This window comes from Benincasa hispida, chromosome 4, assembly GCF_027475165.1.
Source record: "Benincasa hispida cultivar pf3 chromosome 4, pf3_genome.v1.1, whole genome shotgun sequence".
NCBI lineage: Eukaryota > Viridiplantae > Streptophyta > Magnoliopsida > Cucurbitales > Cucurbitaceae > Benincasa > Benincasa hispida.
Window position 1 is genome coordinate 319,563 of NC_143481.1, and position 21,984 is coordinate 341,546.

The 21,984-nt window shown below is 32.1% G+C and overlaps 2 protein-coding genes across 8 annotated transcripts; one reads left to right on the forward strand and one right to left on the reverse strand.

Annotated features, from left to right (window-relative positions):
* Positions 1-3,577: 3,577 nt before the first annotated feature.
* Positions 3,578-9,647, forward strand: LOC120076692 (hydroxyproline O-galactosyltransferase HPGT3-like). Of its 4 annotated transcripts, none has more exons than XR_016529334.1 (14): positions 3,578-3,784; positions 3,898-4,074; positions 4,386-4,449; positions 4,713-4,762; positions 4,983-5,179; positions 6,018-6,078; positions 6,228-6,300; positions 6,573-6,696; positions 6,785-6,872; positions 7,109-7,202; positions 7,280-7,351; positions 7,781-7,893; positions 8,868-9,061; positions 9,329-9,647. XR_016529334.1 is itself a non-coding variant. In XM_039030589.2 (13 exons), the coding sequence occupies exons 2-13, from the start codon at positions 3,950-3,952 to the stop codon at positions 8,888-8,890; spliced, it is 1,041 nt and encodes a 346-aa protein (XP_038886517.1). In that variant the 5' UTR covers positions 3,578-3,784; positions 3,898-3,949; the 3' UTR covers positions 8,891-9,289. The 4 variants fall into 4 exon arrangements, 1 of the variants encoding a protein (XP_038886517.1); XR_005481608.2 differs by having other exon boundaries at positions 3,597-3,784; positions 7,109-7,159; XM_039030589.2 differs by lacking the exon at positions 9,329-9,647 and having other exon boundaries at positions 7,109-7,159; positions 8,868-9,289.
* A 2,807-nt stretch (positions 9,648-12,454) lies between these two features.
* LOC120074970 (AmmeMemoRadiSam system protein B) lies at positions 12,455-16,933 on the reverse strand. 4 transcript variants are annotated; one of them, XM_039028090.2, is made up of 9 exons: positions 16,746-16,933; positions 16,595-16,654; positions 15,469-15,553; positions 15,320-15,388; positions 14,843-14,955; positions 14,533-14,644; positions 14,305-14,448; positions 13,604-13,778; positions 12,455-12,955 (listed from the first exon to the last, which is right to left on the reverse strand). In XM_039028090.2, exons 2-9 carry the CDS (start codon positions 16,644-16,646, stop codon positions 12,830-12,832), a joined length of 876 nt encoding a protein of 291 aa, XP_038884018.1. In that variant the 5' UTR covers positions 16,647-16,654; positions 16,746-16,933; the 3' UTR covers positions 12,455-12,829. The 4 variants fall into 4 exon arrangements, with proteins under 4 accessions (XP_038884018.1, XP_090168961.1, XP_038884019.1 ...); XM_090312835.1 differs by having other exon boundaries at positions 15,489-15,553; positions 16,767-16,919; XM_039028091.2 differs by having other exon boundaries at positions 16,767-16,915.
* Between the last annotated feature and the right edge of the window lie 5,051 nt (positions 16,934-21,984).

Below are 21,984 nucleotides of genomic sequence, written 5' to 3' on the forward strand. Positions count from 1 at the left end.
TTGACAAAATATTACACAAGGGTGAATCGACAAAACATTTAAGGGAAATTGCATTGTATGTCAAATACATTTTAAGAAACCAAAGTTATTACTTCAACTTTTTTGTAATTGTAAATGTGACAATCACATAGAAATCCAATAACAATCAAATTTTCAAGTGAAAGTTTTTTTACATGTTTGTAAAAAAGCAAAACCTAATAACACGCGTCCAATTTTCAATTTTTTTTCTTTATTAAAGCTGCAATTATTCTTTTAAATAATTAAGTATGTTGTTAACACCAAAAACTTATTAAAATCAAATTAAAAAAATTTAAGAGGGTAATTGAAAGTTTTATGACTTAACTGCATAATTTTAAACTTTCAGCCAATTCCAATTTTTGAAGTAAAACAATAGTTAGATTCTAGTTCAATTAGCCTTTAGGTGTACTAGTAACCACGATTTTAAATCTTCTACCAATAATTGAATCAAAGATTGATATTGTGACCAAATAGGATAAGACTCTAGCTCAAATAGATTGAGATCAACAATAATAAAAAAAAAAGAAATGAGAGAATGGAAAACCCATAAATAAATTAAGACAAAAATGATGAGCAGTGATAGAAAAATTACACTATATAAAATAAAAATTAGAAACTTCTCTTTTCTAACTCACTACTTGATTTGGAATTTTGAGATTGTTTTAGTAACTATGAGTATCCACCAATTTAATGGCTCTAAATTCACCTTGAATAATATAAAAGATTTAAGGGATTCAAATGACCTCCAACGAAACTTTTGTAAGAATATTTAACATCAATTTTAAGGAAGATAATACATGTATAAATTTTAATGTTAATTTTCAAATTTGAAGTTTTAAATCTTTTGTCAAACCAAAAAAACCCAAAACAAAATTCATAGCCGTCGAGTCGACGTATAATAAAAATGAAAAAAAGAAAAAGGAGATGAAGACGGTGGACTCAAACCCCTTCAATTTATTTATTGACCATAAATGGTAGTGCGGAAAATTAATGGCCTTCTTAATGGCAATTTTTCTCTATAATCTCACTACTATTATTATTTTCTTTTAGGCTAAATTATAATAAATACCTTTCAATTTTATTTTTTTTCAAAAATACTCGATCACTTTCAAAACTTATAATATTTATCCTTCAACTTTCCTAAACGTTTCAAAATTATTCTTGAAATATAAATTCTTTACAATTTCAAATAAAAATTGAAACTTACAATTATGTAGAAATGACTTAAAATGATGTCGTGACTCAAATTTTCGTTCTATGTCATCTACTACATTATTTTACATCTCAAATTCTATCCAAATTCTAACAAATTTCTACTATATTTTTTAAATGTTTATAAAAGTTCAAAAATAATATTGCGACTTTTGAAAGTATAAGGATATTTTTCTAACATATGACAAAGTTCAAGAGTATTTTTTATAATTTAATTTTTTTTTATTTTGTCTTTTTTATTAGGACTAATCATGGGTTAGATTAAGTTGAATAAAAAAATTTTAAGTTAAAAGACAACTTCTATTAAATAATGATTTTATCCTAATTCATATAATTTATTTAATTTTTTTTTTTTTAAAAATAAATGATCGATATAAAAACTATCCCGGTATTTTTTTTGAAATTCATCATTCAGATTAACAATTTAATTTTAATATTTATTATGAAACATTATGTTTCAAAGACTACAAATTTTTTTTAAGGAAAATATAAACCCATAAACTTTAGGAGTTATATCAATTAGATTGTCCGTGACTATGTCGAATCGTTTATCTTTACCTATTCTATCAAGTCGAGAACAAACAAAGTATCAAAATCTTTGAGACACTTGTTATTAAAGCTCTGTCTAGTTTTGTCTCTAGAGTTAACTCTTTTGGTCCTCCCCTCTAGTTGTGGAATCTAATTGCATTGATCTTGTGTGCCATATACTGGGAGGGGATGATTTTCCGAAGCTTGCGGGTTTTGTTGAGGAGATTATTTCTTTGTATAAGGAGGCCTATGTTGGGTTGATTGTTTGGTGCCCACGATTGGCGAATATTGTCGCCTATTGTCTTGCACGTGCGGCGATTGAATTTGGAATTTTGTGTGTTGCTTTTTATCTCTTTTCTTCTTTCTCCTCTAAAAAAAGTTGGTAGGTTGGGTGTCTTGTCCCTAAATAGTTGTTTCAGCTATTTATGAGGCGGGTGTTATCTTTCGTTGAGTTGTTTATATATATTCTCGTTTCAAATAAAAATAAACTTTGGGAGTTATATTCAATTAAAATCTTGAATAAATTATTATAATAATTTAAACCTCAAACTTAAGTAATTGTATCGATTTACACTCTCATCCAAATTTCATTTTTTAAAAAAACTAGTGCGAAACTTATAATTTGTATTAATTAAACTCCTAAATTTTCATAACTGAATCAATTTATATCATTTATTATGATTACTTTTGAAAATCATTTGTATCTCTTCTCACATCCACGTAGACTTCTTCCAATGTTAGTTTTATAAAGTGGACGAATATAATTGATGCATAGGTGATTCTTAAAGGAAATGTTAACTAAGAGTCTAAATTAAATTACTCATGAAAATTTAAGAGTTCAATTGATACAATTACAAGTCTCACATGATGTTTTTCTAAATAGAATAAAATAAAGGATGTAAATTAATATTCTTATAGAAGTTTAAATTTTTAATTGATAAACTGTGGGAGTTTAGGGCATACGTTGTTATTTTCTTTAAAAGATGTTCAAAAAACTAGTTGAAGAATAGTCTAAAGTAATGGGATGGAATAAATTTAAGGGAAATTATTTCAAATGGTAAAATTGTTGAAAATATTTACAAGATATAGAAAAATTTTAAAATTATCAATGATAGATGTTGATAGACATATTGATAGTTCTAAAATTTTGTTATATTTTGTAAATATTTTGGTTCATTTTTTATATCTAAAAATAGTCCTAAATTTAAAATAAAAATACGCACATATAATTTTTATAAATAAAAGAAATATGCTGTTTGGATTTTTTCAATTCAACAACTAATTTTAAGTGAATTCAATTTAAGCTTTTATTTATTGAAACTCAATTCAACTTAAATTGTATCAGAGGATCGGATTGATGAAAAAATTTCAAGTCATTTAAATTGTTTGAACATCCCTCTCAAGAAATCATACCACTGTCATATTTTCGAGTTATAAAAGGCGTTTTCTTGTTTTTATAAGGTAAGTTGTTGTGCTTGTGGGCGTTATTTTGAATCTTCCTATTAATAAGTTGGAATGTAATTATGATTTTAAAAAATTACTTGTTTTTAGATGAGTTAGCCTAAAATAAATAACATCTATTTAAGTTAGTCTAGTGTGTAATTTAATTAAATTAAAAATTTGTAATGAAAGTTGATATCACATAATACTTTTTTTTTAATATCCCAATTAACTTACAATTAATTTTAGGAAGCAATCTGTTTGACCATACAATATTTAAGTATCAACAAATTATTGGATATTAAATCTTAACCCCAGTTAGCACAAGTTTCGTGACACATCGATGAACTCTTAATGTGACGTTTTCTTTAAAAATTATGAATTTTGAGTGGAAATTTGAACCCAGGACCCGAGAGCGACCTATAAGGGTAGAGAGGAAGCGGTTAGGCAAAGAAAGAAATCATTGAATGGCTGGAGGTAGGAACGGGCCAAGCCCATTTGTGTGATTGTGAGGACCTTCGAAACTGAATCTACTGGCAGCCAGCAGGCGAGATCTCAACGACTCTGTCTTCTTCTTCCTTTTGCAGTGAGTTTCCCATTACTGATTTCCTTCTTTCTTTCTGTTTCCCTTTTATGCCATTTTTGTCTCTGTAATTCATACATTGATTCTCACAACACCAACAATTTCTGCGTTTGAAGTCAAATCCCTTTCTCTGTCTCCATCTCGCTCTTGCTCCTCAAGATTGACGAGATGGAGAGTTTGCCCACCACCGCCAAACCCGAAAGGCGTCCTCGATCCAAGCCTCTTCACGCCTCCAAACCCTCCATTCTTCTGGCATTCTTCTCTTGTCTTGCGTGGCTCTATGTTGCTGGCAGGTATCTTCTTCTTTTTCTTCTATTTCGTAACAATGTTGGACGGCAGAATCTGAATCCGGGATATTAAGCCACAATCATACGGCACTTTCATTCTTGGGTCGTTTAGGCAGAATTGGATCTTCTTGTTGCATCCGATTATTTTTTCAATTGCAATTTTTGCATGATCTTATGATCAACAGGAAATGCATTCCCCGGGTGAGGTAGAGAGAGGGAGAAAATTGATTGTTAGGATTGCGGTATTCTATTGCATTTCACTTGACTTTTGCTTATAAATTCGTATATTCTGCTTATTGTTGGTCTGGTTTCTTCAGGCTCTGGCAAGATGCAGAAAATAGGAAAATACTTGCTAGTCTTTTACAGAAGAACGCATCCCAGGTATATTAGTTATGAGTACTTTCTCAATTCTGGGAGAAATATACTGGAATTGCTGCCAATTTTTGCATCTCTTTTAATTGAGTCGAAATTTTGAACGAGGACCGAACGTGTATTAGTTAATAGCTAGTATCCGATATTTCTATTTCTACATGTAATCGTTTTCCTCCACATCCAGCCATTAGTTTGCCATGTATCTGTAGATTTTGTATTCATTTTTTTAGCATGGAACCGTTAATCCATTAGAATTCTGCCATCGTGTGCAGAGACCCGTGATTTTGAGCGTTGAAGATAAGCTGCAAGTCCTGGGTTGCAAGTATGTGCCTAATTCTCCTTTCTTGATTCTCATATGAAACCTGATCTTTGTTTTATAATTTTTTTTAAACGATCTCCTACGTCGTTATTGTGAGAGTTAGACTTCTGTTTCCTTTTCATTCTTTATATAATTTGTTTTCACTTACTTAGTTACTAATGTAAATACCAATCTTAATGTTTTACATATTATTGAATTGATAATTGTATATAATTTTATTAAGAGATTTGGAGAGAAGGATTGCGGAAGTTGAGATGGATTTAACATTAGCAAAGAGTCAAGGGTACCTGAAGAATCAACTGCGACAAAGTGGATCTTCTTCTGACCCTGGTCGTAAGCTCCTTGCGGTTATCGGTGTTTATACAGGATTTGGAAGTCGACTAAGGCGGAATGTATTCAGAGGATCTTGGATGCCAAAAGGTCAGTCAAGTTTTAAATATTATTTGATTGGGGGTGTAAACAACTTAGAACTTCATTTCAGATGACATTTGTATTACCTTATTGTACTTAACTCTTCCAGTGGTCTCAATCTTTTGTTCTCATTTGTTTTGCTTTCCAAATCTAGAATGATCAAGGTTCTATCAAGTATCAGAAAATTTGAGCTAACAAAGCTCCATTTGAGTATTCAGCTCAACTCAAATAAACAGTAATTATAATTCTAATATTCTCTAGGAATAATCCATATATTATACTTAAATTATACAAGATCTAGCATGCCCATGGTACCATATATTATACTTAAATTATTCAGCTCAACTCAAATAAACAGTAATTATAATTCTAATATTCTCTAGGAATAATCCATATATTATACTTAAATTATACAAGATCTAGCATGCCCATGGTACCAAATGGTCTGTGACTGGTTTTGTTGATATTGACATTTTTCCTCGGAAATGAAAGACTTCCTCCTAGGGGCCTGTAATAGGTGGGCAGAGAGAATGAGATCCCCTTCCAATTCAACCTGGTTTATTAAACAGGATTAGGGGAGAAAAAAGAGGGGAAGGGCCATGTTTCACATAAAATAAATCTTGAGAGTGATGCTTGATTTCAACAAAAGAAACTTATCATATTTGCGATGCAGAAACTTTTTCTTTTAAAGATATACTAAAGTATTAATAGGGGAATGTTTTCTCTGCTAGAATATTGAATCTTGTAAAATCACTTGTAAATGTTTCAATATTTGGAGAAATATTGACTGGTTTAATTTCTGGAATGTGAGCGTGAACATGTAATTAATGACTTTTGGCATTTATAGGTGATGCATTGAAAAAGTTGGAGGAAAGAGGGGTGGTCATACGCTTTGTTATTGGTCGGAGGTTTTCCTTTCTTCTTTCAACTCTATTTTCATATCAATGTTCTTCACTTCCATTTTGATGACATTGTGTTTTTCATCTCTTTGTTGTTATGTGTCATAGCTATTTTGTGTACTTGTCCTGTCATAACTTTATTGATTTGGCATTGGCAGCGCAAATCGAGGTGATAGCTTAGACCGCAATATTGACAAGGAAAATGATTCAACCAAGGACTTCTTGATACTTGTATGTTATCGAAGTTCTAGCCTTACGTATATCACCTGTTCCAATCACTTAGAATTAGCAAAGACTTTCAACTCAACTTTTTGGTTCATGGTTCTCTTGTGCTTGCATGTTCTCTTGTTTCCATTGAGGACTAGAATCTAGACACTATCGTCCATAGATGGTTTGCCTAGGAGTATATGTGTTGTTATCCTACAGAATATAGAATTATTAATTTATATCACGCCACGAATTGTTTGGCAATTCTCTCAACATATGTTCCCTATATTTTGTAGGAAGGTCATGAAGAAGCTGACGAAGAGTTACCTAAAAAGGCCAAGTTCTTTTTCAGTACAGCAGTTCAAAATTGGGATGCAGAATTTTATGTGAAAGTCGATGACAACATTGACCTTGATCTTGGTTGATCATCTAATCAACAACCTCTATTTCTAAGAAATTTATTTTTCATGGCTTGATGATTAATTGAAACTATTTTTTGGCCAAGTAGAGGGTTTAATTGGGCTTTTTGAACATCGTCGTGGTCAAGATGGTACTTACGTTGGATGCATGAAATCTGGAGATGTGATTGCTGAAGAGTATGAACTCTATTCCATTTTTATTATAAAATGCATGTGGATGTATAAATTCTATTCTCCAACTTCTACTTTTTAAATTGATCGAAGAAATTTTTTTCACCTACTTAAGTTTCATGTTTTTTATAGTAAAGATTCTTCATTCTTTGTTTTCGCAAGGTCAAGATTTTATGGTACTCGTGGTTTTGTTGATTAAACCTCTCCTCTCATCTGTTGAAATGCTATGTTTTTTTTCCCAGAGGAAAGCAGTGGTATGAACCTGAATGGTGGAAGTTTGGAGATGAGAAATCGTATGTGTAATCTAGCTTCAGGATGGAGACATGAAGAAATTTTGTAATTATGTTCTTCAAATATATTGAATACTACCTGGACTGCAGGTGTAAAACGTGACCAATTTTTGCATCCTTTAGGTACTTCCGGCATGCATCTGGTGCGCTTATTATCCTCTCCAAGAATTTGGCTCAGTATATTAATATTAACAGGTAATTTCAATAACTCGATTCCAGAAGATGGTTTACTCAATCAAAGGAATATCCCATGCTCGGAAGTCCAGGATTCCAATCTTAGTTTATTCCTAGACGATTTAATGCTAAATGAATATTCTTTTTTATCTCAAATCATCTTTTTCCGGTAGAATTATCATCAACAAATTGACAGCCTTCTTTTAACTTTCTGATTTTCCTTGTGAAAACCAGGAAATAAACTCTCACGTGCAAAATTATACTCCTTTAAGACAAATTAGCCCCATCAATTTGAATGTGGTATTCTGCTATATAATTATAAAAGATTCTTATTATTGAAATTTCTCATGAATTTTTCAGATTAACTCCTAGAATCTATTTCTTGCTTATGTCGTGTATTATAATTATCCTGCATCTGAAAGCTTTATTAAATGTTTGTGTCATTTGCAGTGCATCTTTGAAGACTTATGCACATGACGATATATCAGTGGGGTCATGGATGATTGGTCTCCAGGCTACTCATATAGATGATAATCGACTGTGCTGCAGTAGTGTTAGACAAGGTGAATGTGCCTCCATTCCATTATTGTGGTGGTTGTTTTTTCTCATATTTCTACCACATTGTTTAGAATACTACATTTAAAACTTGATGAGAGCGGATCAAGGTGCTCTGGTGCATATTTTTCTACTCATCATCCACCCAAAATCTTTGCCTTTAGTTTCTGGTCATTTTTCATGACTACCCTACGGGCACATTGGAAAATGGAAAACTCAACTAGAAACGGATATATGATAATAACTTCATTTACTTTTTATAAATTAGTTTTGGACTAAATTTGCAAATTTGTTTCTAATGTTTAAAGCATTTTTTAAAAAATCTGACCTTGTTCTTCTAAAACATTTTTTCTAATGTTTCAGTTCATTTCAATCAAATCCTTCTGTAAAGACGAGGTTAGAGTTACGCGGATATAGAATGAAAAATTGATGAAGAGAATCTCCGTTTTATGTAATTTGCTGCTCACTGCTCAAAAACTCATTTTTATCTTTCTATTAATCTGAAGTTCCTCCTTAGATCTCCTCTTTTTTACTCCCTTCCTCTCCTTGCCTGGGTCTCGCTCGATCCATTATTCTCTGCTTCTCTCCCACTCAAGGATCTTACTCATTCCATAAAAGTCTCTCGTTTACTCAATCTGTTGCTTATCTTTCTTTGGTGAAGTAGCAATTAGGGAAAATAAGAATAGTATGAGTTAAGTGGCTGGTCAAATGCAACATCATACGTCTATCGGTTTGCGTTTGTATTATTCTTTTTTAATGGAAGGGTTGAAATGAAATAATGATACAATAACAGAACAGGATACTAGAAGTTTATAAGAATAGAGACAAAATCATAACACGTTTATAAACCTTGGGCACTAGTTGTTTATGAAGTTTACTTCACCAGTTGGAATTATTAATTGCCCAGTTCACAGCAAGAAGGTAATTTTTGGTTTATGATTATCAACACTTATGCCACTAATGGACATGTTCTTTTTTTCAGACAAGGTGTGTTCCGTGGTTTAATTGATCCAGAATAACCGAGAGCGTTAGTTTATCTGGACATTCAGCTAATTTTGCGGAGCTTAGACAATTCTTTTGCTACAGTTTAATGTGCCTGAGTTTATTTACCCTCCAGCTGAGCTGATGCGGGGGAATCTCGACGTGTTCACTAGATTCCTCTTCTCGGATGCTGAGGTACACAGCAATTTTTTTTTTTTTTTTCTTGGGATAATAGTGTCAGGTTGACTGAACTGAATGCCCTCTTGTTAATATTAGAAAGTAAAAAATTAGTTTGATACGTGTGATGGATATATTGAAATATCACAGTTCTTTTGTCCCTTTTCTTTTCTTACTCATAAACATTTCTTTCTTCTTTCTGAAGAGAAGAGTTCTGTCTTCAAATAAAATGTTATATTGGCATGATGCTACTGTTACGTTTACAATCATTACTTCAATTCATAGGACTGGGTTTGCCATGCGAGATTGAGTGGAATGTGGCCTATATGGAACCAACTAGTTAGTTCGAGTCCAAGAGATGAAGTTTTCTGTTTCAAGTATCAAACTTTTAAGAATGTTATCACTTTATGGAAAACATAAGCTGTTCATAATTTTCTTGTCCGAGTCCAAGAGATCATTGTTTCTTGTTCTTTCTTCTCTTATGAAAAAAAAAAATGTTCGGCAATCATTTTTGGTTTCTTGTTCTCTACAATTTTTATTGAAATTGTAAAAAACACCTTTGAACTTTGTAATATGTTTAAAAAATATTCTTATACTTTTAAAAGTTGCAATATTATCCTTAAACTTTTATAAGCAGTTCAAAAATATCCTTGGAATAAAAGTTTGTTAGAATTTGGATGGGAATTGAGATGTGAAATGGTGACATAGGGGGTGTTTGGCTCAATAACATGAGTTAAGTTGAGTTGAGTTGGGTTGGTATAATATACCAATTCATTGTTTGACTCACCAACTTTAAATATTGGTGGAGTTGAGTTGGTTTTACCAACTCACCCCAATTCTCCCTTATTCTAATGTTTTCAAAGGCTCCGCCCATCGGCCACTGTCACACTTTGGGAACTAACTCCAACCTTTGACGACCACCTCCAATGACAGCTCTGATGACCAGTTTCGGGCTTCGATAGCCACCTTCGATGACAACTCCAGCGACGAAATTTGGGCTTCGACAACCACTTGAGATGACAGTTCCGACGATTAACTCTGGGGTCCAACAACCTTCACGTGACCAACTTCGACAACCAATTATCGACTCTAGTAACCACCTCCCATGACAACTCCAACGACCACCTTCGACTACCAATTTCGACGACCAATTTTAGGCTCCGACAACAAACTTTGATGACCAAATCCGATAACCACTTTTGTAGGCTCCGACCACTACCTTCGACTACAAACTTCAAAGAAATTCACCTTCGATTACCACCGTTGAGCGAGCAGCTCTAACGACCAACTCGGGGCTTCTACAACCACCTCCACTGACAAATTTCAACAACCAACTCTAATACCACCTTCATGCAACTAACTTCGAGCTCCGACAACCACCTCTGACTACAAACTTCGGCGAAAATCATCTTCGATGATCAATTTCGACGACCACCTTCGCCCGACTAACTTTGGGCATCAAAAATCACCTCCGATGACAAACTTCGACAACCAACTCCAATACCACCTCATATGACCAATTTTAGGCTCCGACAACAACCTTTGATTACAAATTCTAGCGAAAATCATCTATTGACAATCACTTTCGACTATTACAAGACTGATGATTGTTAAGTATGTTGTAGGATTGTTGATTATATAAAAAATGGTATTTTGTCTACACTAAGTTTACATAAAAATTTGTAATTTTTTTTATTCAATTGAAATCACATATCAAATGAGAGTTGAGAATATTTAGACGAAAAGTATGTAACATATAACAAAAAAGACCATAAAATGAAAAGAAAAAAAAATCTTGAAACATTTTCCGACAATAATTAGTGAAAAAAAAGATATTTATTTTCTGATGATCCTCTAAATTTAGAGGAATTGAATGAGAAATTGTTGAAATTTGGTGACATTCGATTGCTAAGATGATGGAAGAGATTTAATAAAAATATTCATGATATAGTAAAAATATAGAGTAACAACGAGAAGAGAAGAAGATGATGATGATAATGAAATTCATAGAGAAAAATTAGAAATAAAAATTTGTGATTTTTCTTTGATTTCTCATTTGTAATGGATTAATTGTTGTTCATTGTCAAAAAAAGAAAAAGAGAATTAAAAAATCAAAAAAAAAATTGTAATACATATTTTATTCAAACAAAGATGTGTAAAATTATTGAAATAAAAAATTTTGAAAATAAAAATAATAATCATAAAAGCATATTATTGAAAGTTCAAAAAACTGCATCATACTCTAGACATATGAACTCAACTCTTACTCCAGATATATAAACTCATCAAATAACTCTGCATCTCAAATAGATATATATGAACTCTACTGACATGTGAATTCCAAACATTATATCTAAACTCAGCGTCCCGAATAACCCCATAGAATGAAAATTTGAATCACCACATTGTTCTAAGTTATCTCCACACAATTCTAAATCTCGATTTTTATTCAAAATATTAAAGGATTTGTACTCTAAGATTAGTTTTGAAATGTTTATGAACGTTGAAGGGTAATATCGTAACTTTTAAAGGTATAGGTGTATTTTTTAAACAAAAAAGAAAATCCAAGAATATTTGTTATAATTTAACCTTAGAATTGATTTTGAAAATATTTTTGAGATATTTATGTAGTGCATTTTATGGGTTAAAAAATGGTTTCAGTTATGTTACGGAAAAAGTGGGAAACAACAACCAAAGTACGTTTGACAAACTTTTCTTAAAAACAAAAACTATTACCATGTTTCTCAGAAATTGAAAACAAAAATCTAGAATGTGGACCAAACGACTTCAGCCATTCCAATTTAATAAGTACTAACAACCTATGAAATATTTTGAAACAAAATTAGGATAAGTATATAATAAAAATTAAGAAGTTCATGGTTCAAATTCTCTAATCATATATATCTAAGATATTTAGTAATAGATCTACTGTCGTTTTGCTTCACATTCCTATAGATTGCTGCAGACAAATTCAAACTTACAAACAGATTAGTTTCTAAATAACGATAGAAAATTGAAAACGAAGATATTGGTTTAAATTATTAGTTTTGTTCTAAACCTTCGCGTTGTCTATTAAGAGCTTAAGTTCCAATGAATTTTTCGTGCTATATTAGAAAATTTTCTCAAGTTTTATAAGCTTTCATTTTTGTTTTGGCTATTTATATTTGAAATATAAAATTGATTTATGGGAGATAAAAATTCAGAACTAAAGAAGGGTAAAGAATGAAAGTGTATTGAATTATATCGAACTTCGAACTATTAAACTTTGTATTTCGAATGGAAGTTGCTTGCCCAAGGTTGTACAAGTGGATGATGAATTCAGTAAAACACAGCCAATGAAATAGGTAATGCACAGAACATCCAGTTACAGTCAGTCATCTCTTAAGAAGAGATTTGAAATGACCCTTCAAGTACTTAAAAAACAGATCATTCATATTTCTTTCACTTGCATTAAGAAACGAGAAATTTCATCAGAAACCATTAGTTCATCAATTTCATGGCTTCCATTTTGGAAGCCAGCCACACATGAAACATTTCCCAATTCTAGCCAACGGTCAGGCCAGTCCAACCAAGAATAAATTTTAAGGAATATGAAACGAAAAGTAGAATAACACACTAACAATGCAGGTTGTTGAATGACGACCGACAAGACTTGCCAAATAATTTAAGTAAAATGCATGATATTAGAGGTTAAGGCAAAGGCAAAGCCAATGGAGAAGATTAACTTAATGGGATCTTCCTCATGAATTTAATCGGATCTTCCTCATTGCCATAATTCACAGCGCTTCAAGCATCCACCTTGGCTGCAGCCGATGCGTAGCTCACACTGCTGTCTCTCATCAATTTGCATTGACTTGATTGTTCATATCGAAGGAATTTGATCTTTATTTTTGTGGAGTTGTGCTTCAACATCTGGTGGAACAAAACCATTTCATAATCAGATTCAGAGGATGCAGCAGAACTAAAATTATAAACCAAAAATTGAGATCACGAGAAGCCATGTTATCCAAAACAAAACTGTGTGTCAACTCAGAACATATATAATATGCACGACTTCAAGATACATTATGTGTAGAAACACAATGCCTCGGATCAATTACCTTCAAATCATTCAAATTTTATATTATCCCTGCTATTTTCATAAGCAAAGAAATTTGAATGGACTGACAACTGTGAGTCAAACTGCATCAACTATGCTTCAAAGGACAAGTCAAAAATCATGATATACACGCCCAACGATTCTAAAGTTAATCAAACATAAATCAAACTAATATCCATTTCGTCAGTCCAGTGATCCTCAGCAAGACTAGACAATGTTCAAGATTCTAACTAACATCTACGGATGATATATTTGTACATGTATTCAATATATCTAGAACCCCAAGGAAACTTGAGCCCCTACTTTGAATCAAGAGGAAGTGACCCTGTCGAGAAATAACCAACCTCGAAAGTAGTTTCTTTGGTCGAGGATTATCCTCTCTTTTTTCTTTTTCTTTTTCTTTTTCTTTTTCAATTTTCCCCTTTTTAATCATTAGTTTTAGAGTGTTTTCAGGCACTTACATGAAGAAATACACTAATAGGGTGACGACCACAAATGGTGTTGTCATACTCCTGCAGGTACTTTTTGAATGCTTCAGGATCTCCTGTTTCTATTATATCCATGCCCATATGGTCCAGAGCTTCAATAGATTTGTATATTGCCCCATGTTTCTTGTCGTAATGCATGTAGTTGAACCTAAAGAGCAACAGGTCAGATGAAATTCAAAACAAAAATGACGGTAAATGACTTTGAAAACCAGATTCAAGAACTAAATACTTCATAAATATCCAACAGACATCAGCATAAGGACAACGAGTACAGTGATGAAATGAAAAAGAATCGCCTTATTTGCAATAAAGTAGAAAGCTATGGGTTTGTTTCTAATACACTAAACTTTATTTAACTTAGATGTGCTACATTTGAGGCACATTTAAACCTAGCCATCAAAGAGACTTCCAATCAAGAAGCACCACCGTTCGTATCACTAGTTGAGTTGAGAGACGCACTTGTAGATGACCCCAAATTCAAGCAGAATATAAAAAACTAATTTGCACTCCAGGCCTTTGTATGATAACTAAGATCGTTAGAAAGCACTAATAAGCTATCAAAATCAAGCCGAAAGGGTGATAAACCTCACTAAACTTATGGCTATATTATAGGACATATCATATAGTTCTCAAAATGGATAATGCTATTATCTAAGATAGTGACTGGAACATACCGAGACCCCCAGTGACAAAAATCTGAGGATACAGAGAAGAAATTTTTTGGATCATCCACATATTTAGCAAGCAGGCGTCCATACATGGCTTCACTATCTTCCGAAAGTGCACCAACTAAAATGGGTACAACTTTCACTGAATACCTGCATGATTGCCTTGTTATCAGTACGAGTAGGTCTCTAGAAAACAAAAAAAACAGAACCAAAAAAAAAAAAAACAGTATGTACCCCTCAAATACTTTGGCAAGATATGGCAAGTGCATTTCCATGCTATGTTCAGCTTCATCAACATGCATATCCATCAATTCAAATTTTCCTGTAGCTTTTAGCTCCTCGATGACTGCCAGAGCAAATGAAACATAAAGAAATTTAGGGAACAGTCACAAATAAATAAGCCATCAGGCAATGGATAAATTTAGGGATTAAAATGAAGTCCCAAATTCCCATGAATGCAAGACCATGCACAGTAATCTAACCACAGCTGGAAAAATAATAATAATAATAATTCTTAAAAGAAAAAACTTGAAAATCAGAATACCTTCCAAATCAATGGGAAGGTCCCCCACAGGAGTCTGGTAAATAGTGGCTGTTGAAAGAGCACATTTTGGTGTATAATAGTGGTGAGATGGACCAAGAAGAAAGATCCTAGAACTGCAAACATCAGCATATGGTATATTAGCAATAAGCTACTTACTAATATAATAAACAAATCAATAGCTTTTTGGGAGATGATTTTAGAATATGGCATTTCAATTAATGAAGGTTTGTCAAACGAACTGTTTTTACAACAGCTTTCTATTTTTGCTTTCAAAAATGTTTTTAGGAGTTGCGATAAGACGGTCACTTTTAAAAACAGTTGTCTAGACATGTTCGACATATTTTCACTGTATTTTATTAAAAAACATATATGTTTTGGAAAGAGTTCACATACAAGCTCTAAAACTTAAACACCAAGTGGCATACAGAATTTGTTGTGTTAGACTAAGAGAAGTGATTGAAAGGGAGATAAACCCACATGTTTGTTGGATCGATGTTACCAAATGCATAGGCAGCAGCACGTCCTGAATATGAATAACCAGCATGCCTGTAGTTCCACGGCAAACCAAATGCATCAAAATGGTTACATTTTAAATTTTCTTGAGAACTTTTCTTACAGCAACTTACGGAGCAATTACACCACGTACATCCGGGGATTTAGACAGGCCTGAAGCCCTCAACCATCCATCAAGCTCCTCTGCGAGTTTCTTAGCTAGAAGGAGAAGAAAAAAAAGAAGAAAGAAAATTCACACACCATAACTTATCATCCATTTAATTCCACAAAGTATAAAAGACTACAATATCAAAGAAAAGAAACCCAAACACGAACCTCCTCACTATGTCAGAAACTCACACATACATGAGCAATAAAACATTCTTCCAATTTTTTGGTGTTGTATATTTAAGCTTGCATACAGCAATGTTCGTCCATTAATCATAACCTCAAGCACGTGAGGATATTTCGGATCAAAATGGGGGGAAGGCTTTAACTCCTCGTATTTTGAATTAAAGTTTAAGCTTCCTCCAAGTATGACTCAACACATTAGAGGTATGATTAAATATTACTCAGTTACATTCAGATTTCAAGGACACCTTTTTTCTGGCTATAGTGGAAGTAACTCAAACTCCAAATATTAAGGCACTGTAAGATGATAAAATTTTATTAAGGACGAATAGAAACTACGCCCTAAACTCATAAACCTTCAAATATGAAATTCAGCCAATATCAATAATCCAACCCATCTCACTCTAAACCGGGTCCAAATTTGAAGTTCTAATTTTATCTCTCTCCCCCCCTTTTTCTTCTCGTGAAATTAGCAGCACGACAGTAAAATCAATACTTCACAACTGAATTAAAGTACCCCCACAGTATACTACCAATAAAATCCGACTACTCAAACATATCATAAGCAGTGTGTCATGTAAAGTTTAATCCATGAACTTCTACAAACTTCCTACCGCAGCTGGGGAAGCCACAAAAATCTCGCTTGCGTTCCAATTGAATCAAAAAATTTTAAAACTTTCAATTTCCTCCTTCTGCATTCAGGAAAAAAAATGCCCCAGAACGAAAAATTCACACTGATCTTCCAGAAATTCGCGCCAGTTTCGTTAAGGCTTTCCAAAACCAAACATATATCAAATTGAAAAATTCTAATAACTAAAACATTTTCAAAGAAAACAAAGTGAAGAATTCGAAAGAAACCGACCTAAGACGTGCATGCACATAAGGAGAGAGTAAGAGAAGACGACTTACAATTGTCGGTGTACCAAGAACCGGCATGAGATGCTCTTCTAATTTTCTCCATAACAGCAACTAAGATCAAATTGAAACAAAACGAGAAAAAGGATCAGAGAATTAAACAGAAACACAGTAGTGAGTGAAAGAAGATAGAATGAAGACGAACTGAAGTTGTATGTTGTTCTACTTCTACTGGGTAATCTTCGAGAATGAGGAAGAGGGGAATCAGAAAGAGAATCGAAAAGAATATAAAATAGACAATCGCTCTTAAAAATTATTCTGATTTCTGAGTCCTTACGCAACTTCCCCAATTTTTCAATTTTCAATTTTCAATTTCCCCGATTCCGCCGCTCCGATAATTACGTCAACTTTTCGGCTCTTTGCTTCACTTTGGGCCGAACTTAGGGAGGCCCATTTTGTATAATATTTTCTTAATTTTGTTTTATTTCAGCAATTTTTTTCTAAAATTTATTTGATTAATATTTCTTTATTTAATAGATCGTAATCTTTTTCTTTTTGGATTCCAATTTTATTTAGCTTTACTAATCAAAGGTGATTTACTTTCTTAACCTAATGTTATTAAATCTTTTTAATTCCTTGTTAAATTGAATATAAATTCAATTTAGATAATGGTTTAGATTTTTTATTTTTAAAAAAGATCCTGATTAAGATTGATTAGTAATAGAGATATATTCAAATAATTGAAGTATATATCTTTTCCTGAAAGGTTAACAATTCGAATATCTCATATATCTCTATGTTTTTGTTTGGACTTACAAAATAAAATAATAGAGAGATGTTGTGTAACAATTCGAATATCTCATATATCTTTATGTTTTTGTTTGGACTTACAAAATAAAATAATAGAGAGTAGTTGTGCTTCACTTATCTCTCTTCCTTTTCAATCTTTTGCTTCACTTATCTCTCTTCCTTTTCAATCTTTTGTTCCTTTATTGATGTTCATAATATCAAATTTCATATTGCATTTTTGTTACATATAATTAAAATATAGTCCCTACCCCTTTCTCTCTATATATAATCCCTACTTATATTTTTCTTAAAAGTTTCGGGGTTTTTTTTGTTGTTGATTAAATGATTTTAATGAATTATAATAATTATGAGTTCGCATTTTTTTAATGTTTAAAAGAAATTGATCAAATACAATGATGTTAGTTTTAAATTTGGGTCAAACTTAGCATAGTTAAAATATCATAGTATATTGATTTTATTATCTACCTCGAAATCAAAAATTCGATCCCTTATCTCACATGTAAAAATATAAAGTTTGATTTCGTCAGAGTGTTTTAAATTTTCAAATCTTGCATTAAAGCATTAAATAAATAAATGTTATTGTTGGTATATGGATGAAAATCGTTTATTTATACTCATCACCTCCTTCCTCGTGTTCTCTCTTTTCTAATCTATGGCGTAACCTAACATAATGCTCTTTTTTTTTTTTTTTTGGTTTCGGCTTCAATACCCTCCTAATCCTCTCTATTTTATTCATCTAACCAGTCAACTCATCTTGAAGTTACTTTGAGTTGAGTTGAAAGAACCAATTTGAAAATAACTTTTATATATACCCTTGTTTTTTTCATGTTAATATACTCTATAAATTTGGTAATGCATGTGTTTTTTTCTTTTCTCTTCTAGTTGTCCTTAAAAATTTGACTCAAATTCTCGACGTGTTTCCTTTCTTGTGTATTAATTTGATTCAAATTCTTAACATATTTCCTTTCTTGTATATTAAATTCAAGCGTATAAACTCGCGTCTAGCTACTACCAACATAACGACATTTGTTTAAAACAACTTCGTTTCCAAACTTTTAAAAGTCTAGTAGCATTTTTTAAATGTGTGCTAACTATTTATGTCTATATAGTAATAGTAAGGATATTCTTGAACCTATTGTTTACGGCAATATAGTATAATATCAATTTAATTTTAAAACGCAAATTCTCTGTTGTTTTTTTTTTTTTCTTTTTTGAAATGTTAAAAGAATTTGTATTAATAAATCTTTTTAAAAATTTGGGTGGTCTATCTTGACCAGTATCAACCAATAAATTTTAATAAACTGGTCAAAACTGTTCAAATCAGTCGAATCGAACCGATCTAGACTAAAGGAAAACCGACGAAGGTTTTTCAGTGGAAGCGAGGATTGTTCCCATTTTAGTTTTTACAAAATTTATAAATATTATAGATCAGGAAAAAATATGAATTAAGAAACATAAATTGCAACATACTTTAAAGGGAAATAGGGATGAGAGAATTTTTCTTAGAGAGAACTTTTCTCTCTAAATCCAGAGGAAGAAGATGAAGAATTCATTCAACCCATTGAACTACTGCATGTCTTGGTCAGAGAAAATTAGGGGGGCGAGTTGTAACTATTCCCTTTAATTAAATTAAAAATAAATTAAATTAATATATATAATAACTACCTTATTATATATATACTATATGTTATATCAAATATAACATATAACCTATAGTTTTATATTGTAGCAAATATAATATAACCTATATTTTTATTTTCTCTAACTATGTATGACATTTAATATTAATCAGATTTATACTAAAATTTAATTATATGAATCAAATATAACACAAAGGTTGGTCAATATTCTATTTAAAGCCATAAGATTTGATTACAGTGTCAAACCTTATATTTATGATCTAGATGCTTGTTTTAACCCATAGATGGATCGTTTAACTTGCAAACTTTTTGCTCTTGACCCTGTACAATGAACCCCACTGGTTAAGCCATATAGATACTTTCTTCAAGATTTCCATTTAGAAAGGCTATCTTGACATCCATTTGTCAAATTTCATAATCATAAAATGTGGTATAGATAAGCGTATTCTAATCAACATCATCATGGCAACAGAGAAGAAGGTTTCTTCATAGTCCACCCCTTCTCTCTGAGTATAACCCTTTGCCACAAGTAGACGAATCAGGAAACTCATATGGTGTTTCAAAAACACTTTTAGAAGGAACCATGCTCAAAATGTATACAACAGTCTATTAAGATTGATGCCCTAAATCTTGTAGAGTTCTGTAGTTTGTAATTGTATTGTACAAACATTTTATTTATTTAATAAAATATGGAGATGTTTTATTTGACATTTAGTAGCATTAAACCCACAAACTAATAAACTAACGTCCAAGGTTATCTTCTATAACTTAAACATGTATGTAGAGACATACAAATGGATCATGTTTAAGTGATAACCTAAATGGTCTGTAGTAGATGGAGGCTAGATACCTTATCCTAATGACACTACGAGTACGACCCGTTTTGAAAATATTACAATTGTTGTAAACTGCTACAAATGATCTGATCCTGATCATTTATGTGGAGACATGTAAGCGAGGGTATTCTATACAAAGGAGTTTGTATAATACCGAACAATGAAATGACTAGTCTCATTATATAACACCGTTCATAATAAAGACTTACATTTCACCAAGATGACCATAGGTAACATAATCTGAATCCTGAGTGAGTTATGAACTCAAACCTATGAGGGCGGTTCCTTGATTTGTATGGGTGAGAATGGCCAGATCCTGACTCAACAAGCCTAGTATTTTAGGAATTCGTCTGATTGAGGAGCTGGGAACACAACTACACAAGAAGGAATTCACTACTTCCCCAATGTCGAGGTAAGTAAATAAATTACTCTCTTAAGGACTGATTTTAGGGCTCGAATAATGTGGCGCCACACCCTCTCCTAGCCCAAGTGGGGTTTAATCATAGTTGGTATATGATTTATTATTCATTAGAGAGATTAGTGGTACTTGAGAAGTTAGATGTAACTACAGGGGTAAAAAGGTAATTTTGGTCTAATAGTACTTATGAGCAATTTGTGAAGGGTCATCGCACTGTTGACTGGTTATATCTAATGGACATAAAAATATATCTGTAGTGCGAAGAGTGCAGCTATCAGTCTTTAGTGGAGTGTCCGACAATTACTAAATGTTGAGCAATTTAATTAATTATTCAAATACCATTAGAGCTTCAATCTACAAGTCCATGAGGTCCCTTCTGTAGCTAAACAAAAATTAAATGAGAATCAATTTTGGATTAATTTGAATTGTTCAAATTAATTGAGGGAATTAATTATATGTGATATTATTAATTTTACTTAATTATATATGATATAATTACTATAATGTATTTGATACATTATTTGAGAGGAAATAAATATTTGAATTTGATTCAAATATTACTTATGCGAATTGGATTCATATAATTAAGATTAATATAAATAGGATTTGCATTAAATATCATGCATTGTTGAGAGAATGAAAACTATAAGTTATATTGTATTTTATACAATATTAAACTATATGTTATGTGTTATATTAGATATAACAAATAGTTTAATATATATTATTATTTATATATTAAATTATTTTAATATATTTTGAAAATGGTTTTGGGAGGGAGTTGTAACTCCCTTTCTTCTATTTCTCTCTATTTTAGTACATGTATGGTTGTAGTCCTCAATAGATTTACACAATTCTAAAAAGAAACAGAAGTTTTTTCTAGAAAAACAGTTTTTCCTCTCAATCACTTCCTCTCCTCCAAAAACCTAAGAGCCCACAACTCCTTAGGGCCTATTTGGGCCCAAGAGTAGAGTGGGGTGAAGTGGACTATAATAGCCCACTCCATGTTTTGGGCTCCAACTATTTTTAGTTGGAGCTCCAATTATATCATCAGATTATAACCCTAGGGAAACTATTCCCAACTCCATGATTCACACCATTTCACTGTTTGCATCTCTTTTGTTCTCCTTCGCCATTTTTGTCTCCTTTCTTGTCCGATCGAATGCTATGCTCAAATCTGGTTTCGTTCTTCCTTCTCTTTACTTCCCCGACTTCATATCTGGTTTCGGTGCCATCTTCAGATCTGGTTTCGCATTGCTTGCATGTTTTTCTCTAGACCATTCACAAATCTATAAATCGTGTCTCTTCCCTTTGCCACACCAAACAATCTCTATCTCGTCGCTCCAAAACTTTGATTCCCTTTTCTGCTTTATTGGATCTTCTCACTCTGTCGAAATAGGTCTTGGAGCTTGGTAAGGGGTTGGTTGAGATTTGGAGCTTGGTAGGGGGGAGGTCGAAGGTAATCTTCTTTTTCCCTTTCCCAGCCGATGATGAGGTTCTTGTTTTTTGTTTTTTTTTTTTTTTCAATTTTAGCTCAAAATTTTGTAAATCATGCTTTATTATTCATGTTCATTATTTTGCTTCCAAATTATGCTCTAAATTTCATTTCATGTTCATTATTTTGCTATTACTATCTCTGTTTGTTAATTATTTGTCCACTGTCTATGTTACTATTGTCTCTGTCAAATATATGTTATGTTCTTCATTATACTGATAAAAAAGAATGGATTTTATGGATTT